The following is a 21,140-nucleotide window of genomic DNA, read 5'->3' as shown; positions in this document are numbered from 1 at the left end:
ACTCTTGATCCCAACCGACTTGGGATTGTTGAATTAAGCCAATTCGTTTTTGTGTCGCCTACGACCGTAAGCGTAGATTGAAGAAAGTTTTAGAAAACAGGAAGAGTTTTGAAACTAAGATTTCAAATATTTTTTCTTTCATTTTAATTAGGTTAGAATATGGGTTGAACTTGAAGATAGAACATTATTGGAGGATATGGGTGTGATTTAAAAAACATGAACATAGAATAAAATAGTTGGATTAGCGTTGATGGATTATAGAACGTGAGGGGTGTATGATTGGTGGGTGATGGCTGAACCAAATATGGCTGACAATGTCAACACAATTCTCCATCGCTCCTATTCTTAGAATCGGGTGTAATTCTGGGGAATCATCTGTTTTCGAACCCCAACAACGACACAACTCCCTTCATTCCCAATTTCAACGAACCNAAAAAAAAAAAAAAAAAAAAAAAAAAAAAAAAAAAAAAAAAAAAAAAAAGGAAAAGAAGCTCTGCCTCACACACTCCAGAGACAACCACGCAATTCTTCGAACAGCGGCTGGTTTCTACCCGGAGCTATTCCATTTCCCGTTCCAGCTCTGCAATGGCCGCTGTTCGAAATGTGTTCCTCTTCCTCACCATCTTCCTCGTCGGCGGTCCGCCTCTTTCCTGTTCCCTTTCCGATAACGAGGCCCTCCTGAAGCTCAGGCAATCCTTCACCCATGCCGAATCCCTTAATTCCTGGAACCAGGACTCCCAACCCTGCGCCGCTCGATGGACTGGCATCATCTGCCACAGAGGCGTCATCACCGGTCTCCATCTCACCGGCCTCCGACTCTCCGGCCAGATCGACATCGAAGCTCTCCTAGAGCTTCGCAGCCTTCGAACCGTCAGCCTCGTGAACAACAGCTTCGCCGGGCCGATTCCCGAGTTCAACAGAATCGGCGTTCTCAAATCGCTCCTTCTCACAGGGAATGATTTCTCCGGGGTTATTCCTACCGATTTCTTCTCATCTCTCACCTCTCTCAAGAAGGTTTGGCTGTCTTCCAACAATTTCTCCGGCGACATTCCGCACTCTCTGGCGAAACTCTCGTATCTAATCGAACTCCATCTCGAAAACAACCAATTCTCCGGCAAAATCCCTCACCTACACCAGGCCGCCTTAACCTCTCTAGATCTCTCCAATAACAAGCTGGAGGGAGAAATTCCAGAGAATCTAGCGAAGTTCGACGCGAACGCATTTGCCGGAAACGAAGGTCTGTGCGGGAAGCCGCTCCCGAAATCATGCGACGGCAATAACGCGCAGATTTCGGAGGAAAACGCGTCTCCTCCGGGGGAATCACAAGGCAGCGTCTCGAAATTAGTAGTGGCGTCGTTGATAGCGGTGGCTGTATTTCTGGTGGTGGTTATGTTTCTGAGCGCGTCGAAGCGGAGAGAAGAGAAGTTCAGCAAGCTAGGGCGGGAGCAGATGAATGAGATGGTGGAGGTGCACGTGCCGAGTTCCGGGCATAGGGAGCAGCTGAGTAGAAAAGGTGGGGATTCCAGGAGAGGGTCGCAACAGGGGAAGGGAGGGATGAGTGATCTTGTGGTAGTGAATGAAGAAAAGGGTACGTTTGGGATGGCGGATTTGATGAAGGCGGCGGCGGAGGTGCTGGGGAATGGTGGGTTGGGGTCGGCTTACAAGGCCGTCATGGCAAATGGGCTGTCGGTGGTGGTCAAAAGAATCAGAGAAATGAACAAATTAGGGAAGGATGGGTTCGATGCAGAGATGAGGCGCATGGGACGGCTGCAGCATCACAATATTCTCACGCCTTTGGCGTACCATTACAGGCGGGAGGAGAAGCTGCTGGTGTCCGAGTACATTCCAAAAGGCAGCCTCTTGTATGTGTTGCATGGTACGTTTCTTAATTTAATTGGAATGGATTTTGGATCGAATTATAGTACATGTTTGGAATTTGGAATAACGACTCTCTCTAGAATGATACGATATTGTCCACCCTCCCCTCGAACAAAGTACAACATAGAGCCTCCCTTGATGCCTATAAAGCCCTCAAATAGTCTCTCGAGGCTTGACTCTTCCTCTAGAACCTTTGAACAAAGTACACCCTTTTGTTCGACACCTTAATCATTTAAGTTTATAAATCACTGATCTCCAGAATGATACGATATTATAATCTCTCATGTTTTTGTTTTGGATTTCTCAAAAAGTCATAAATGTGGACTCCCTCCCAACAGCCCTAAACAATCCTGAACCAAACCTAATAATGGAGCAGGGGACCGTGGAGCCTGCCATGCGGAGCTGAACTGGGGCACCCGGTTAAAGATCGTGAAGGGGATCGCCAGAGGCCTAGGGTTTCTCCATTCCGAGTTCGCGACCTATGATCTGCCGCATGGGAATCTGAAATCAAGCAACATTCTTCTAAGCGACACCTACGAGCCACTTCTCAGCGACTACGCGTTTCATCCGCTAATCAATCCAAACAACGCGACGGAGGCAATGTTTGGGTACAAATCCCCGGAGTACGCGCAACGGCAGGAAGTTTCCCCAAAATCTGATGTTTATTGCCTTGGAATTATCATTCTAGAAATTCTGACCGGCAAATTTCCTTCTCAATATCTTAGCAATGGCAAGGGAGGGACCGATGTGGTGCAGTGGGTCTCCTCCGCAGTAGCCGAGAAGAGGGAGGCGGAACTCATAGACCCTGAGATAGCAAACGACGCGAATGCAGTGAGCCGGATGGTCGAGCTCCTTAGAATCGGCGCCGATTGCACCCAATCCAATCCTCAGCAACGGCCAGAAATGAAGGAAGCGATTAGGAGAATAGAAGAAATATGAGGGAATCATAAATTTGTTTTTGGAAACTAAGAAAAGCGCATATTGAGGGATGGGGGGAAGAACACAAAAAACTAATGTGGTAGATGGATAGTTCGATTGGAAAATTAATTAAAAACTAGGGAAGCTGCTACGGAGGAAGAGGGTAGGAGGAGAGGTTTGTGAGTATCTGAATCCCCTGCCCGCCGCCGCAGTGCGCCACCGCCAGATCATATCTCGGGTCGGATCCGCCCGAGACCGCACTGCATGGCTCCGCCTCCTACTGTGTNACTTGTGATGGTTGTTTTACTTTTTTTTTTAACTTTTTTGATACTCTCATTCAAAATCTTCAAACAAGACAAATATCATCTTTTTTTTGTTTTTTTTTCTTTATTTATTTATTTCTTTGTTTGTTTCTTCAACCTTAATAGAAACAAACACTTGTGATTATCCAGTTTCTCACGATTTCATCCTTTTCCCTTTCCACATATTTCATTTTTCATTTTTCAAAAATACTTTCTCAAATTACTTATTCCCAAATAATATTAATGTTAATTTTAAATTCCTATCAATATTTTTTAAATATAATATTAGTATTCCAGGCTCGGGTAGAGATGACATCATAATCCGTTCTTTAATTTTATCTTCGAAATTAATTTCCACTCAATTCAATTGATTTACAATTATATTGAATTCGATTAAATAATTTTCGCATCAAATATTCCTTGTTCATAGCCGACAGTTTCTCGTACATATTCGACAATGCCTTCAACAAATCTGATGTTGTCTTTTACTCGATGATGTTGAACGCCACGTTTTTACTCGATGATGTTGAACGCCACGTTTCTGGATAGCATCAATCGGATCAACCCTAAGGCCTAACGATTCCACTGCTCTGTGGTTGACTCCAACAGGGTTTGTGAAGATCTTTTTGGTACCGACAATTTTCATCTTTCATAAACGAAATTGGATCCATCAAACTTTTCAATTCCAACTTTTGAACAGTTCATCTTTTCGATAGATCTGGTGAAACTCACCCAGCTCTTGTACCAGTTGTGCACGTAGATTAATAGTTTTCATATAAAATTAATAAAAAATTATAATTTTTTAAATTTTTTCAAAACATTTAAGATTTTATTAAAAATTTTAAAATATTTTTGAGATATAACCCTTGGACGGGTACGAAAAAACCCATTGGATTTCAAAATAGCACGATCTAATTCAAAATTTTCACCCAATTGAGCACGTCTAGCCTATCTTTTCACGGTATCAGGATCACTATAACTAACTCCATTGAGTTCACCACTATAGAACTCAACAGTTACACCAACCTGTTCAACACTANGCCAGCAATTCTTCCAATTGAGCACGTCTAGCCTATCTTTTCACGGTATCAGGATCACTATAACTAACTCCATTGAGTTCACCACTATAGAACTCAACAGTTACACCAACCTGTTCAACACTATACTTCAATTTTGCTCTTCCAGAAGGGACATCGGCTCTAACAATTTCGTCTGTCGTATATATATATATTATAATTAATTTAGCCTCTCTATTTCTATTTCTATTTCTAATAAACGAGGGGAACACGAAGCAATAAACTCTGCACGGAAATCAAAGGAAGGGGTGGGCTGGTATCGTAAAGATTGGCCTTTGGGTTGGCCATAACAGAATTCTACGTGTCAAGCTTTGCCATGAAAGGGTCTGTGTTTCGTACACGCGTAACGAAAATCACTTCAGTTGGCTGTAGCCTAAACGCCAGATTTCTCCAGTGCGGTGGCTGTGCGGCGATGTTCTCTCTCTCCCAGTTGTTGCGGTTGCAGGATTTGAAGTGTGAAGCCGAAACCAGACCGTAGAAATGATCCAGAGTTGTCCGCCATTTCCGTTCCTGAAGCTTCCTGGCTAGTCTTTTCTTTTGTTTGTTCTTATTATGTTTATTTGAAAGCTTAATTAAACAGTCACTTCGTCTTACTGAATCAGTGGATTGAAGGTCAGTGTGACGCAAGAATGAGGACTCCGATTTCTATCTCACCGCAGCAAGACATATATGGAGATCTCTATCAACCAGCACTTATAATTGCCGCTTGCTTTGTGGTTGTCGCTCTGGTGCTCTCCATTTTTCTCATTCTACAGCATCTCAAATCTTACTCCAAGCCGTCGGTAACCGCTTTCATCATCATCATCATCTCTGTTCACCTTACTTCAACTCAGAAGAGAATTTTACCTACACGATGAGATCACAGGACACATATTTATTGATTTCAGGAACAAAAATGGATTGTTGCGGTTCTTTTTATGGTTCCTGTTTATGCCACCGAGTCGGTGAGTCATAATTCCCCCAATCCAATCCATTTATCTAATGTATTTGTTTGTTAGCCTTGTGGCTAGGCTAGAAATTATTCCTCGAGTTTGATATAAATAAATATTTTGGTACAGCAACACTAACAGTTGGCTACGTGCTTTTCAGATTATATCATTATGGAATCCAAGATTTTCACTTGTATGTGACATCTTAAGGAACTGCTACGAAGCGTTTGCTTTGTATTCTTTTGGAAGCTATTTGATTGCTTGTCTGGGTAAGCTCCAGGCTACCAGGTTACTCTGCATCTTGGTTCTTTTGCTTGCCTGCTTGTTTGTTTTTTCAATGATAGAGGAATGGAATGTGTCAAATGTCATCGTTCATGTATTATCCATCAACCAAATTGAGCACATTGTTTTCTCAAATCTAACTGCCTTATTTTTCCACAAGGTTTCATTAGATAGTTGGGACTACTTTGTCAGAAAACTGAGAAAGAGTCCCAAAACGAAAATATTATACGAGTAGCAGTAACTGGTAAAAGATTTTTTTCTTGTTTAACAGAAGCCCAATTGACACCCACATAACAATAGGATGTGTTGAACAAATCTGTGGTTCCCTTACCACATTGAAGGAATTTTTTGCAGGTAAGCCAATGATCTCTGATTGAAGCAAACATAAATTAGTTTAGTTTGTTTTTCGTAGGTTGGGTTTATGGTTAGACAATTGTAGACACTAGGTAGGACCTGATATAAGTTAGGATTGGGGGTATACATGCTACTCCCTAAGGAGATGTTAGGATCGTGAGTATCACAGTTGTTTTATTTGTTTAACCTAAAATCAAATAGAAGTTACATGACAAACTAGGCTAATTAAAACTTTGAGTCATCCCTTAGTACTACACCTGGTATATGCCGCATCATCCGATTTTTGAAGCAGTTAACTGTATGTACAGATAATGCCACAAATTATGCATTGATGAATAAATTCTGAGTTCTTTACAGCATGATGTGATTTTTCATGAATGGTGCTAGGTGGTGAAAGAAGAGTCGTTGAACTGCTTGAAATTGAATCAACAAAACAGCTAGAGGAACCTCTAATTGAAGGGGAAGAAAAGAGGTCAAGGTCTCAAAGAAAACTGTGGAACTTTTTCCTTAAGCCACGTGTTCTCGGAGAACATCTGCTCACTATAGAAAAGTTTGGTCTTGTTCAATATGTAAGCCATTGATCTGGAATCTTTTATCGGCTTGAGCTCAAGAATTAGTTTTCTTATATATATATTTTTGGGTGGTTTAGATGATTCTGAAGACGACATCTGCATTCCTAGCATTTATATTGGAGCTTTTTGGAGTTTATGGTGATGGGGAATTCAAGTGGTTCTACGGGTATATATTTAAACTTGCATATTTGGCCAATGGTGATGGGGAATTGAATAGTTTGATTATGCTGCTTTGAGCCGATTGTTTATTTGTGTAGACTGCTCAGCTATCTACATGACTACATCAATTTCTAAAGGATAATTTTCTATATTTGATTTAGTAAGAAATGCACGTGTTCTGTTCTGCAAAAATTGTAGGGAATCTCTCCCTTCTGGAGCAACATATTATCATTCTGTAGCATCCAAATCCTCTTGTTTTAGATAGTTCATTATTAGAGAAACAGAATAGGTTACCTCCGAGTCAGGGTTTTCAGTTATAGTGTCAATGCACTACTAGCTACCACGGATGTAACAGCTCAAGCCTACCGCTAACAGATATTGTCCTCTTTAGACTTTCTCTTTCGGACTTCCTCTAAAAGCTTTAAAACGCATCTGCTAGGGAAAGGTTTACACCCTTATAAAGGGTGTTTTGTTCTCCTTCCAAACCAATGTGAGATATCACAATCCACCCCCCTTCAGGGCCCAGCGTCCTCGCTGGCACTCGTTCCTTTCTTCAATCGATGTGGGATCCCCACCAAATCCACCCTCCTTCGGTGCCCAGCATCTTTACTGGCCCACCGATTTGTGTCTACCCCCTTCAGGGAACAGCCTCCTCGTTGACACATCGCTATTGGCACACTGTCTCGTGTCAACCCCCCTTCGAGGAAGAACCTCCTCGTTGGAACATCGCGTGGTGTCTGACTCTGATACCATTTGTAACAGCCCAAGCCTACCGCTAGCCGATATTGTCCTCTTTGGGCTTTCCCTCAAGGATTTAAAACGCATCTGCTAGGAAAAGGTTTCCACACCCTTATAAAGAGTGGTTTGTTCTACTCCCCAACCAATGACGAGATGTACGTTTCTTTTGTTTGACTTACGTTTATGCCTTTGGTGTATTAATTTTGTTGTAGGTATCCATACATAGCAGTGGTACTTAACTTCAGCCAGATGTGGGCATTATACTGTCTCGTCCAGTTTTATAATGTAACTCACGAGCAACTGAAACCAATAAAGCCACTGGCAAAATTCATTAGCTTCAAGGCCATAGTGTTTGCAACGTGGTGGCAAGGTGTAGGCATTGCTCTATTACGTGAACTTGGAGTTCTGCCGAAGGAGGGGAAACTAGAAACTGGACTGCAGGATTTCTTAATTTGCATAGAAGTAATCTGCTTCACCTTTTGCGTTTGCCAGCCAAATTTTCTTCTCAAACATGTCATACTTCGTATGTATTCACAATTCAAAGCGGTTTCGGTCAAAAAAAGAAAGAAAAAAAAAGAAAGCCATATAGAGCTTTGTAATATTCTTTCTTATTCATGATTTTCTAGAGACTTTTTTGCCTTTTTCCTTACTGATGAAACTTCAACCAACTGGAAAGTTGCTTATTTTTCTATTGCGTTGCAGATGGCCATCGCAGCTGGGGCTCATATGTTTGTTTTCTCTGCTGAACCATATCGTTACATACCAGTTTCTGAGTACGGAGTCACCATAGAGTCAATGAAAGGTCGAGCCGAGGTCAAAGAGGGCAAAGAACAAAAACCGGCTGTGGTTGAGAAGACAGAAACCCATGTGGAGGCTCCTGGAACAAGTGTCAGCAAGAGCGTCCAGGACATAGTTCTTGAAGGCGGTCAGCGAGTAAGTAGAAGCTATTAAAATTGTTTAGCATTATACGCTCTACGCTAATGCCGTCTTAGCAGGTTGTTAAGGATGTTGTATTGACCATAAACCAAGCAATAGGACCTGTGGAGAAAGGCGTGGCAATGATACAAGGGACCCTTCACCAAACAACGGTAGGTTCAGATGAAGAAGAATCGGATGTAGAGGTCGAAGAATACGTGCAAGAAAACCTTGCAGGAAATGAAACCGTCTGAAACCCTTTTATCCATTCTCGATCATTATCATATGTCTAAACATAATTACTTGCAACATAGGAATTCATAGTTCATGTGGTCTATACAGTGTAAAAAATGCGAGTAAAAAATGCGAGCTTTCCACCAGTACTATCAACTAGGCGAACTCCATGGTTAATTAATTAAATTACCGTAGGTAATCACGGACCAGGCACTGGCAGTTTCTCATGATGTTGCTCGCATCCTGTAACCATGTGACTAAATTTGCGCAAACAAAATTTCATTCCATGTATCAGGAACGCCCGGTAGACACCAGTGGAGGCAATCTTGAACCCCGGCTTTGGCTGTTATGCTGTATCTAGATATATGAGCCTCATCCCTTAGCTGTGAGAGGGCTGTTATGTCCAAAAGCTTAACCCCCGTCCCCTTCACTGCACCTGCAGCACTCTCATCACTTGATTCTTCTTGCACTACTTCCTTGCCTATTGACATAGGTCTCGTGTTGTCACAACTTCCTCCTGTATTCCAATCTCCACCCACAAAGTGCCTTGGTGAAATTGTTCGATAGAAGGCTTTCAAGCCTGGATACTTGGGAAGCTGAGAGTTCACCCAGTTGACGATACTGTAGATGGTGAGATTCTTGGCACTCCAAATCGGTGCAAGTTTCTTGTCGATGTTTGGCTTACCGTTCACATGCATCACCCAGCGGTTAGCCTTGAGCTTTCCACGATTCCAATGGTGGCCTGTGTTTAGAACCAACACATCAAATTTACTAATATACTGCTGTAAGAATGCAGGTGGTCGATCAAGATGCATGGCATAATCGGTGTTTTGATCTTTTTCATCCAAGGGCTCCACATTGCAGAGGCTAGCTGACCAGTAATAGAGTATTGTAGTATTGGTGCTTGGGAATCGATATGCCCATCCATTAGGGCGTGTATTACCAGGAGCCAAGGCCAAGCCGTATTCTTGACCCACATCTTCGAAATGCTGCTGCTCACCACCTGTGACCATACACATCAGAGACTGGAATTGCTGGCGGCCCAAAGAGTCTCCAACAAAAGCTAGGGTTTTGTCTTGCATCCTGAGTCATCAGAATTGTAAATGTTATAGTACATTTTAAACTATCAGCATTACCATGACACGAAGAAATAAAAAGTGAAGGGTAATGCACGACGGCGTAGACAAAAGTGAATAGAATATTCTCAACGATACCGTAACCTTTGCAATTACATTTTTCTTTTCCTTATTTTGTCCAACTTATTATCGATCAAGACTTGAAAAATCCAAGCATGGAATGCAAATAAACTACCAGAATCTACTTAATGTGGACCAGAGATAAGCGCTCATTTGTAAGCTTTAAAGTTTACAGGTTGATATACAAAATAACATTTTATGTGGAGATCTATTCATCCCTATTATTGGAAGAGTACTTAAAAAGCAATTAACCTCCAAAGATGTTCCTAGCCCAGCAGAATAAGTGGTCAGCAAGGCTTAGAAGTTGGGGTAGACTGGATTTGTTAAATTGGGGGACATTTAACCTGAACCTGAATGGGACTAGAAATAATCTGGAAGTTTCTCAGAAGGAGAATACCTTTTCAAGAACTCAGAACCTTTGAATCTTTCCATTTCACAATTGTTAGGCTGCCATCTAAGCTTTTCATAGGCAAAATCTGTACGTTGGGTCAAACGACATGCCCACATGCCAGAGAGCCATTGCTTGCAGCGAAATCCAGAATACGTAGGCTCCTCCTCATCTACAATCCATTTTCCTTTTGCATAATTGCAGGCTGAATTGGTCAAATAAATTACAGAAACTGTTAGCAACAAAAATCTAATAAACCAAAGGTATAAGTAAGAAGTAAATCTTAAATAAAAGCAAGTGATACTTAAAATGTATACTCTTATCGGCAACGTAATCAAAGGCTTTAAGACTACGGTAGAATAATACCATTTATATAAGAATGGAATAGTAGGAAAGAACTGACATAAAAAAAGTTTGCAGTAGTACTAGTGAAGTTTACTTGCTTCATTAAAAAGGCAACACTAAGAGAAACCGTCCAGTGCGCATTTTCTATTACCCTCCTTTTTTTATTAGCCAATAAGCCTCATAACTGAATTGCAGGTAACCATACCCCCGCATCGTATCATGATAGAAATCTGTTTTGGAAAGAATCTGAAGACTCTGAATTATGTCAGAGCTGATGGCGAATAGGAGGAGATTGTAATTTCAGTGTAACCAGATGACCTTTGCAAAGTTGTCAGGAGGAAAAGTTACAACAAGGCGCTCCAACAAACTAACACTTAGTCTTGCGACAAGCCCACCGAACAAGACTTCATATCTCCCATCTCCAACTCCAAGAGATAACAAAGACTTCTACTATTAGATTATCCACTCAGAGACTTGAGCTTGGGACTGTGGGCCCAATCTTATTTGAAACCCTAAGCACTACCACCAAGGTTGCTGCTTGAGGGCAATGTTCAACAAAATTTGGAAAAGAAACTTCTAATCCAAAACCATTCCTTTCCCCAATCATCACATGACACTCAACTTGGTCTGTGTTGATTCTCTTGAACCAAATGTCCATATAATATAAGAAACCGAGTAGAATTTGCAGAGTGGTAAATAGTAAAGAGGAAATGTCTTGCGCACCTTGATTCCTTTCCAACTTGTTATCTATTGTGCTGACATTGTAGACAATCGGTGACATTGAGACAACACTTTCTTCTCCTTGTCTTGAATAATTTTCTTCTACTACCAGCTTTATTTTTCCGTCAGCTTTTTCTGGTTTCGGTTTTAAAACCTCTTTCTGTGTAGGGACAATTTTATCTTCTTCATCCACAATTTGGTCATCTATTGTGTCGTCTTCTATAATTTCTTTTTGACTTTCTGAGCTTCCATCATTTCTTAGTTCTGGTATTTGTTGGTGTGTAGCTTCTCTGGAACCTATAAGGTTTCCTGCACGGAAAATAGACATTCAGAAATCTTAATCGAAAAGTTACTAAGACATTTCCAACATCCAGATGTAACTAGTACATAAAGAATGCTATTATTAATATTACCAAGAGATTAAATATACATGAAGAAAATAAGGCTTCAAGTTCAAAGAACAAATGTATAAGAAACTAAGGACACATACCAAATTGCAAGAAACAAATTAGTTTACAATAGAAGTGAAGAAATGACCACAGAAATGAGTGAGAAATGGCAACACCAGAAGGAATAAATGTCTGCTTGAAAAGCTCAGCTAAGAATATGGGTACCGATTGTGTCAATCAAACATACAATTGCCACACATAAGAATGACGAATTGATACAATTGAATTAGCCAACAAAAAAAAAAAAAAAAAAAAAAAAAAAAAAAAAAAAAAAAAAAAAAAAAAAAATCATAACTAATCTGGAAAGACCTCCCCTAAACTGGAATATGCTGGAGACAAAATGTTAATCAACACTGAGTTAAAAATATACCTTTATTCTGAGAAGATATCGTGTCCTCATCATTTGAATAGCTGAAAGAAGAAGCCCTATGAGCATCTTGGTTATTTACAGTACTTTTATCTTCAAAAGCAGGTACATATTCACGATCCAAAGGAGAAATACTAACTAGTCTACCTGCCAGACTATCTGCATTACAAAAGAAGATCAAGAAGCACAATTATGAATATGTACTTAAAGTTCAAAAGTGCTAATTGTCAACAAGGGCATGGTTCAAATCATGGCCAGCATCTATTTTAGATATTAGAAATCTCATGAATCTTCCATCTACAGATCATGTTGTTCTACAAAGGTGTGCATATATCAGCCCATCACTCTGGTTATCTAAGATATACATAAGCTGAAAACAAGACTAGTTTTCTAAAAACTGTCAGGTACAGAGAAATTGCCACGGGTTCTTAAAATAAACATGCGGAATAATTCCTCGTCTTGGAAGAAAAACGATGCTTTGGAATTTCATAAAGCATGCAAGAATTCGTCTTGCTTGGTATATATGATATGGTACAATGGCTAGATTTTGTGTGTTCTAATGATCTGAAATTCCAGCTCAGTTGACTTTGTGGCACCATGAAAAAGTCTAACGAAAAGGGAGATGTTAGCAAACCATGACCTTGAGATAGCTGCAACGGAGTCTGAGATGCAGGAAAGGTATTAAGAAGTGGAGTTTTCTCCCATGTCAACATAATAATAACCACGCACATCAAGGCAATGGTTACGAGAGATAGCTCTTTGCCCCTCAATCCATAAAAACCCTTCTTCATCCTGCACTTGAGTAGCAATCGTGTTAATATTTTTATCAAAATGCTGTGAGAAGAATGAGTCACCAGCAAAAAAGCAAAAACAGGGGCTCCAGTAGCACAACCGCTAACTATTATACATTGAGAACGCAAGAGAATTGGCCGTTTCAAGCATTTACTAAGAGCAGAACGTTTTCGATTTCTTACACAAAAGCGACGAATTGCAATGCAATGGCCAATAATTGAAGGATTTTGGTCGTATGGACAACTACTACAGATAAATACTGATTCCCACCGACAAAACGATTCGTGGTTTAAATGAAAACCCGAGTTGCTTCTCTCAAATCTTAAGGGAATTAATTAAGAACATGATTCAGTGGTGAGAAGATAATACCTTAGGTGAGATATGAAGGCCGCAGTCGAGAGGATCTGCAGAAAACAAATGCAGTTAAAAAGGAAGAGATTTCTCAGTAGTTGCTGCTGCGAATGGGGGAAAAGAGAATCAGAATCAGAATCAGAATCAGAATCAGAATGAAAAAAGTGGGATTACAATTAATCGGTGGAGCAGATGAGAATAATTAAGCAAACAAAAATGAAGAACAGGAGAAAGAACATGGAAGAACCTGGGATGCGCGAAATCGAAGGGCGAGGAAAAAAGGAACAACAGAGACAGAATTAAAATTAAATAGTTAATGAACTCAGAGTGGTGGAGGGATGTATCCCATCGACTTTAACGTACCCGTCCTCCACACGTCGACGCACGGAGACCAATTTTATTTTATTTATTTTATTATATTTTATTTTATTTTATTTATTTTTAAGAGTATTAAATATAAATCTTATATTATACCCAAATGATTAAAATTGATTAAAATTGATTAAAATTGAATAAAAGAGTTTCGGAAGGTTTACCTCCGCGCTCCCTCTTAATGCCTCGTCTTCATAAACCGACGGCGTGAATATTCAGGCGGGAACGAAATGAAGAAGTCATCGCTTCCATTGCGCGGTAGAATCGGCCCCGGAAATCATGAGTATAGCAACGAATCCTTGGTGAAGCTCTTAAGGTGGCATTTCGGACATTCTGAGTTTAGAGGAAAGCAATTGGAAACGATTAAAGCTGTTTTGTCAGGTTGATACTTCCATATCTCACACACGTAACATGTTGCGCGTTCTTAATTGTTAGTGAATTTTCTGAACACGGTTAGCTGATTTCATTTACGTCTTCTTTGATTTAGGAAAAGATTGTTTCTGTCTCATGCCCACTGGGGGAGGAAAGTCAGTGTGTTATCAGATCCCTGCTCTCGCTACAAAGGGAATCGTGCTTGTTGTTTGTCCCTTAATAGGTGAATGCTATTCAGTTTCTTTATTTACACTAAAAGCTTATAGGAGAATTTGAACTACAATCTTTTTTTTTTTTTTTTTTTTTTTTTTTTTTTTTTTTTTTTTTTTTTTTTTTTNNTTTTTTTTTTTTTTTTTTTTTTTTTTTTTTTTTTTTTTTTTTTTTTTTTTTTTTTTTGTATAAGATAATTGCGCCCCTGTCTGCCTAAATCATCAAGTATTCACTTGCAGCGTTGATGGTGAGCATTCAAGTGTTTGTTTCCTTGTTGTATTCCTAACAATTTCATTTTTCGATTTGTAATTGTTTGGCCCTTTCCCCACCCATTACATTAGGAAAACCAAGTGATGGCGTTGAAGGAAAAAGGGATTTCGGCTGAATATCTATCCTCAACTCAGTCAATACAAGACAAAAAAAAAGTGAATTTCCCCTACAATTATCTCCCTTCCTACTTATAATGTCTGTTTTGGTGGATTCCTCATTATTCATCACAAGTATATATGTATATCCTGTATGTGTGGTTGGTATCATCACTCTTTCTAAAGTAATAACGGAATTAATTGAACTCAACATGCACGAGGAAATGTAAACTTACTTTTAGATGACAACATCAGCTTGCCATTTTTCCACCTTTGGGGGGGAGGAAGCAAGGTAACATCATGTTTTTGTAAACATTCGGTGATGGGATATTTTGAATTTAACAAATCCTTCAACTGTATGCATCTCAGTAGTTTGTGAGAAGAGAAGAACTATTGCGTACTCAGGAGTGGTGGGAGTGAGTTTGGGAATCCCCCTTTTCTTTCATGTGATAGACAAAACCATAAAATGTCTTTGTTTCCCTTCTTTTTTGGGAATCTTCTGTCCTTGTTTATAAGCTCGTCCTCTCATCTTTCTCTGTTTATACAAACTTTACTTACCTAGAAATAATGTATGTAACAATCTTCTTCATCTAGATCCATGAAGATCTTGATTCTGGTAAACCTGCCTTAAGGCTTCTCTACGTTACACCTGAATTAATTGCAACACCAGGATTTATGGCAAAACTGATGAAAATTTATTCTCGAGGATTGCTAAGTCTGATTGCTATAGACGAGGTGAGTTTATATTGTATTATGTGCAGAATGTTGTATTCTTCAATCATTCCTTCATCTTTCTATTTAATGCAATTTTCAGGCACATTGTATTTCAACGTGGGGCCATGACTTCAGGTTTGTAATATAAATGATAGATAATCAGTTATTGTCTTTTAGGAATAGACTGTAGACATTAATCTCTTCTTATATTAGTCTACCATTATTTATGTTGACAAAAGCTATTGATAATGATCCTCTTTGCCTCTACCTCATATGTCAATACGATACTCATCCTAGTTGTACCATAAGTCAATCTTGTTGCTTATGGATGACCTTTGTTTTTTCTTTTCTGTCTCCTCTCTGGCCTTTTATGTTTTGAAACAGGCCTGGCTACCGCAAGCTTTCTTCTTTGAGGAGTCGTCTTCCTAATGTTCCTATACTTGCCTTGACAGCTACTGCTGCTCCTAAGTGAGTTATTCTTATAACCATTTAGTTTAGAAATTCTTTGTTCCCATTTTAGTGTGTCTATTTATGTGGGAACCATACACTTGGTTTATGCAAACCAACCTTTTTGTTAACTTATTATGGTTGTTAGTTTAGTATTAAACTATAGGCCTATCTTTTGCTTCTCGGGGTGATTCTATTGCCCTTTGCGTGTTCATACGATAGACTCCAGGTCTCTTTTCCTTTAGAAAAAAATTGACGTATGTTTCTCTGCTGATATTCTATGATTTTGTTGGATGGTAGCAGTCAGTGCATGTAGGTACTGAATTTAAAGTTCAGCAAGATTAAATCCTGGTTTTTTCTTTGTATCTGCAGGGTCCAGAAGGATGTGATAGCATCCTTGGGCTTGCAAAACCCTCTAGTTCTTATGTCTTCATTTAATCGTCCGAATATATATTACGAAGGTTTGTCCTGGTGGCTTAACTTTAAGTGTGTGTGTTTTCAATTTTTGCCGTGCAGCATGGGAAAATTGGGATGAACTGATTGATTGCCCCCTGTTCCATATGTTTTTCTGCATGTAGTATGTTTCATGAGTTACATGTAAGTTCATGTTGCCTAGAATTTGTAAATTTACTGCTGCATTTGAACCTAGTTGAAAATTGATTGTGCAGTTCGATATAAAGATCTTTTGGATGATCCACTTGCCGATTTGTCTAAGCAGCTGAAAGCTAGTGGAGATGTCTGTGGAATCATCTATTGCCTAGAACGTGCATTGTGTGACCAATTGTCAGTTTATCTAGCAAAATATGGTATTTCATGCGCTGGTACGTAAATTTTTTATACTCTTTGGAATTGGAATTTTAGCTCTTCGAGTTTTATTTGTTTAGATATATACTTATATTGTGTTGGTCTGGTCGGTTTTCAGCTTATCATGCAGGTTTAAAGAATGAGTTGAGGAAGTCTGTTTTGGAGGATTGGTTAAGCTCTAAGATACAAGTTGTTGTAGCCACAGTAGCTTTTGGGTATAGTTGTCTATAAAACTATAAAACTTTTTACCTTTCATTTAACTTTGTTAAATTGTAGTGTAGATATAACTTAATTTACCATGACTCATCAACTTACGTTTTCGGGTTTATTTATGATTTAACTTGGTATTGAGGTTTTGATTTCAAACTCTTGTAATGTCATTTCCTTCCCAATTAATATTGATTTTCACTTGTCGGGATTTTTACAAATTTTCAAGCCAAGAGAGATAATGTTTTAGTGTAGATATAATTAAATTTACCATAACCCATCAGCTTAAACATTTGGGTTGATGGATGATTTATAAAACCTCAATTTTCCATTCATTCTTGGCATATTTATTTATTTTAAAATTTTTTTTTATCATAAATGTTTTGAAATTTTAGTACCTAGCCTTGAAATTGGAAATATAATTTTATATGGCACTTGTTGTCATTAATGGGGCATTTGGGGTGCTGAGTGGAGTTATTAAGTATGAGTTTGTTTAGACCATTAAAAATGTAAAGACATTAGTTCATATACATACATACACACACATATATATCTGTGAGTGTGTACATATATACATATATATATGGACATACACATATATGTGCGTGTGTGTGTATATATATATATAAATTAATTGGATAAGAACATCTAATGTTTAATATAGAAGATTGTTGAGGAAAATCTTTTATTCTAATTTTAACTTCAACACCATTGCATATTATTGCCCATAACATATAGAGATTTAACATTCATATTTTACTAGTTTTCCCATAATTTATAAATTATCATTTAGACAAATTTTAACAACTTGATGTGCTGAAATCAACATTTTACACTTTTTAAATATGTTGAAATATTTATTATTAACATGGGAGAAAGGGAGAGCGAGAGTGAAAGATAGAGAGAAGGAAAGAGGGGAAGATGGGTTCTACAATAAATGTGCAGATTTCAATAGTAAACATTGTTACAGCCCATCGGTTTTGTCAACACTCCTAGTCCCCAAGTTTTATTACTATTAATATCTTTTGGCTAATTGAGAATGTTGATTTTACTTTGCCTTTGGAAATGGTGCAATGACAGCTTCCTCATTATTATTTGTTGCAAGGAAAGTCCTCTATGTTACTCCCTGTCATGTCCTTCGATTCTTCCTTCTTGTTTTTGTACTTATGATGTACCTAAGGTTGTGATTGTCCTTTCATTGCCCCCTTTTTCCTAGAGCCATTCTGGTGTGTGCACAGTTACTAAATTAGTGGAACTTCTTCAGGATGGTATGTATTTACTTAATTTTAGTTAGTAAAAATTTGGGCGTGTATGTGTTTAGTTTCTGTGCAGGATGAGCATTAACTTTTCTAATTTCATTTTGTTGTCTTACCTAGGGTATAGATAGAAAAGATGTCAGGGTTGTTTGCCACTTCAATATTCCCAAGTCAATGGAAGCTTTTTATCAAGAGTCGGGTAGAGCTGGCCGTGATCAATTACCCTCTAAAAGTCTGTTATACTATGGACTTGAAGACCGCAGAAGAATGGTTAATTTCTGAACTTGACTTGCTGTTTTCTTCCCTCTTTTTCTTTTTGCATTGTTGTTTACCATTTTTCATTGTTACAGGAATTTATTCTAAGGAATAGCTCCAGTGCTGATAAGAAGATTCTACCATCTTCAAGCTCCCAAAAGAAGTTATCGGAGAAATCCTTAACTGACTTTGCTCAGGTGATTTTCATCTGCATTTGTAATCTGACAATGATATTATTTGCCATTATTTTGATCTCCTGGCACCACTGAATGCAGATGGTTGAGTATTGTGAGGGCTCTGGATGTCGCAGGAAGCAAATTCTTGAGAGTTTTGGGGAGCAGGTAGGAAGAAGGTCAATTTGTATAATAGGTGTTAGTTTTCTTCCAAACTCTTGAAGTGTCAAAAGCTAATATTATAAATATAACTGTTCGACTGGACTAGGTTCCTGCATCCATATGTAGTAAATCGTGTGATGCCTGCAAACACCCAAATACTGTCGCTGCCTATTTGGAAGAGCTTACTACAACTTGTGCTGTTGGACGAAATAATTCATCTTCTAGAATTTTTGTCAGCAGGTGCTTGTCTTAAAAGGCTCTAAATTCTTTTAAATTTTATTATTGAAAAGGCTAGCTGTAAATCTTTAGAGGCCACATATTTGATTTAGTTACTAACTCATAATTCTTTTTAAGTAGGGATGGGGATATGAACTTTGGACTTCAAAGAAAAGAGTAGATGTCTTAACCACTAGTCATGCCCACTGCCACTGACTCATAGTTGTTTTTGTTTTTGTTTTTTTGTTTACAATCAGCTCAAATATGAATGATGAGAAAGAGTTTTCTGAATTTTGGAATCGCAAAGATGAAGCAAGTGGATCTGGAGAAGATATATCTGATTCTGATGGTACAAATCATTTGAATGGACTTGACTTCTCTCCCTCACTTCCAGCCACGTAGCTTAATTTTTGGTTGAATACATTATGTGCTGAGGTTGAATTCGTGTATTTACTTGTAATTGTATTCTTTTATTCTCATTTTCCCCGAATTGCCAGATGATACTGAGGTTGTCAAAAGCCTAGCTGGAACGAAGTCTCTAAAGAAATCAGGACTAAATGAAAAGATAGCACTTCTAGAGCGTGCGGAGGAAAATTACTACCAGAACAAGATCTCAGTAAAACAGGTTTGTCTTGATGGTTTCTTTTTTCCTTTGATATTACAATGGGGCGGAAGTTTTAGAAATCGAAAACCTAAACCATGCATTTGGTCTAAAGGACCGCTTTCGACTGAAACTTCGGGTTGGTTAGATGGATTATTTTTACTTGACTGTGATTATTAGGATTATTAGTGGATTTATCCATTCATGTTGGATTCATGAACTTGTTTTCCACTATGCTTGCATCTTTCCTGATGGACTAGATACTTCATGACAGAATGATAAGCAAGACAAGAATGTTGTATCTGCTTCATTTAGGGAAGCTAGCAGGAAAAGATTAGAGAATGCTATTGAACAGGCTCAACAACGGCTTGGGAGCTCTTTTAAGTAAGTTAACCGTTCTTTTTCCAATGACAACTTCTAATTATTCCAGTTGCTCTTCTGTCTTTAGACGCTCATTTCCTTGGGATAATCACTTGGCCGATTTTCATTTTGTAATGTCATACCCACTGTAACGACCCAGGCCCACCGCTAGCAGATATTGTCCTCTTTGGGCTTTCCCTTTCGGACTTCCCCTCAAGGATTTAAAACGCGTCTACTAGGAGAAGGTTTCCACACCCTTATAAATGGTGGTTTGTTCTCCTCCCCAACTAATGTGAGACATCACAATCCTCCCTCCTTCGGGGAACAGCGAAAAGGTTGGCACATCGTCCGGTGTCTAGCTCTGATACCATTTGTAACAGCCCAGATTCACCGCTAGCAGATATTGTACTCTCTGGGCTTTCCCTTTCGGGCTTCCCCACAAGGCTTTAAAACGCGTCTGCCAGGGGAAGGTTTCCACACCCTTATAAATGATAGTTTGTTCTCCTCCCCAACCAATGTGGGACATCACACCCACTAAATTCAAATAGGTGGTCGAGATCAATAAGACTAACGGTGATGTAGTTGCTGTTGGTAACTAACTAGTTCAGTCCTTTGAGACACAAGTGCGTGCATGCTTTGCTCGTAACATGGATGCTAGTTCTGGCAGCATATACATGGTCTCAAGTTTTTCCACAACCACGTATTTTGATTGGAATTCTTGCAGGATTGAAGTGGAAAGATATGCTTGTTTCCTTGAGCATGAGTGCTACGAGAAATATGGAAGAACAGGAAAATCATTCTATTATTCACAAGTGGCCAGTACCATGAGGTGGCTGTCGACAGCAGATTCTAAGGAGTTAACCAGTCGGCTTAGGGCTGAGGAGAATACAGAACTTCCTGCATTGCCATCTCCATCCCCTATGTTAGATCTATCGAAGTCAGAAAAGACTAATGAAGAAGTTCATTGCAGCCCTGTATTGGAAAACCCCGCAAGCAATTTGTCAAAGCAAAATGCTTCCCCTGCTGCTGCTGCTGCTGCTCCTCCTTTGCCTCCAATTCCGTCCTTTGCAGAATTTGTTAATGGCAGAATGGAGAAGGCGAATCACTCAAATAAATCACCAAGGCTCTCGATTAACAGAGATGAAAAGGATCCAGTAAAGAGGACCAGGTTACTGTAGACCGAGTTTCTAAGGTCTCCGAACGTCTTCTTTTGAGGTGTTGCTTGTTTTCTTCAGCCAACTATGAAGGGGTAGCTGGAAAGATGAACGAGGATGTCGTTGTTAAAAATTCTAGGCTTTTTACTTGGAAACATTTTGGGGAATTGGATACGGATAGGGTCTCTTATCATTTTTCTTGTTTCCTTGTAATTAGCTCTGAGTGACTTTTGAATGACAACTGATCCACCGGGTGAAACCCGATAGCCATTGGCCAACAGATATAACAAAATGTTTGAAAGGGTTTGGTGGCTTCAAATTTGCAAATTTATGAAACAGGTAAACTAATCCACAATCTATTCTATGTTTTAAGGGAAAAAACTCTGCCATCTGCCCTCTGCGGCTGTGTCTGGTGAACGGTGATGGTGGAAGGAAGAGAGGGGTGTAATTGTGAACCCCACCTGCATTTTCACGAGTCCACTCACCCAAGAGAGAAAATAACTGTGC

At 39.1% G+C, this 21,140-nt stretch overlaps 4 protein-coding genes across 8 annotated transcripts; 3 read left to right on the top strand and 1 right to left on the bottom strand.

Annotated features, from left to right (window-relative positions):
- The first annotated feature begins 279 nt into the window (after window positions 1-279).
- Window positions 280-14,592, top strand: LOC111798726 (pollen receptor-like kinase 3). Its single transcript, XM_023682040.1, has 3 exons — window positions 280-1,876; window positions 2,255-3,080; window positions 14,577-14,592. The coding sequence occupies exons 1-2, from the start codon at window positions 586-588 to the stop codon at window positions 2,815-2,817; spliced, it is 1,854 nt and encodes a 617-aa protein (XP_023537808.1). The 5' UTR covers window positions 280-585; the 3' UTR covers window positions 2,818-3,080; window positions 14,577-14,592.
- LOC111798728 (protein LAZ1 homolog 2) lies at window positions 4,386-8,503 on the top strand. Its single transcript, XM_023682046.1, has 9 exons — window positions 4,386-4,697; window positions 4,777-4,956; window positions 5,062-5,118; window positions 5,264-5,372; window positions 6,127-6,308; window positions 6,389-6,477; window positions 7,421-7,670; window positions 7,911-8,141; window positions 8,204-8,503. The coding sequence occupies exons 2-9, from the start codon at window positions 4,804-4,806 to the stop codon at window positions 8,375-8,377; spliced, it is 1,245 nt and encodes a 414-aa protein (XP_023537814.1). The 5' UTR covers window positions 4,386-4,697; window positions 4,777-4,803; the 3' UTR covers window positions 8,378-8,503.
- Window positions 8,373-13,301, bottom strand: LOC111798727 (protein trichome birefringence-like 14). Of its 4 annotated transcripts, none has more exons than XM_023682044.1 (7): window positions 13,213-13,301; window positions 12,984-13,069; window positions 12,463-12,614; window positions 11,826-11,981; window positions 11,010-11,315; window positions 9,951-10,146; window positions 8,373-9,440 (listed from the first exon to the last, which is right to left on the bottom strand). In XM_023682044.1, the coding sequence occupies exons 3-7, from the start codon at window positions 12,611-12,613 to the stop codon at window positions 8,615-8,617; spliced, it is 1,635 nt and encodes a 544-aa protein (XP_023537812.1). In that variant the 5' UTR covers window position 12,614; window positions 12,984-13,069; window positions 13,213-13,301; the 3' UTR covers window positions 8,373-8,614. The 4 variants fall into 4 exon arrangements, with proteins under 4 accessions (XP_023537812.1, XP_023537811.1, XP_023537813.1 ...); XM_023682043.1 differs by having other exon boundaries at window positions 8,615-9,440; window positions 12,463-12,619; XM_023682045.1 differs by having other exon boundaries at window positions 8,615-9,440; window positions 12,984-13,018; window positions 13,213-13,291.
- Window positions 13,468-20,934, top strand: LOC111798724 (ATP-dependent DNA helicase Q-like 3). 2 transcript variants are annotated; one of them, XM_023682038.1, is made up of 19 exons: window positions 13,468-13,718; window positions 13,825-13,932; window positions 14,159-14,166; window positions 14,261-14,344; window positions 14,879-15,019; window positions 15,099-15,133; window positions 15,383-15,466; window positions 15,818-15,906; window positions 16,114-16,266; window positions 16,368-16,464; window positions 17,721-17,724; window positions 17,833-17,982; window positions 18,063-18,164; window positions 18,243-18,308; window positions 18,409-18,542; window positions 18,776-18,867; window positions 19,016-19,143; window positions 19,394-19,503; window positions 20,204-20,934. In XM_023682038.1, exons 1-19 carry the CDS (start codon window positions 13,568-13,570, stop codon window positions 20,655-20,657), a joined length of 2,190 nt encoding a protein of 729 aa, XP_023537806.1. In that variant the 5' UTR covers window positions 13,468-13,567; the 3' UTR covers window positions 20,658-20,934. The 2 variants fall into 2 exon arrangements, with proteins under 2 accessions (XP_023537806.1, XP_023537807.1); XM_023682039.1 differs by lacking the exon at window positions 13,468-13,718 and having other exon boundaries at window positions 13,824-13,932; window positions 14,113-14,166.
- Window positions 20,935-21,140: the final 206 nt, after the last annotated feature.

The sequence above is a fragment of the Cucurbita pepo genome, chromosome LG07 (assembly GCF_002806865.2).
Source record: "Cucurbita pepo subsp. pepo cultivar mu-cu-16 chromosome LG07, ASM280686v2, whole genome shotgun sequence".
NCBI lineage: Eukaryota > Viridiplantae > Streptophyta > Magnoliopsida > Cucurbitales > Cucurbitaceae > Cucurbita > Cucurbita pepo.
The sequence above is the reverse complement of the archived record's forward strand: the minus strand, read 5'-3'. Positions and strand labels throughout refer to the sequence as shown.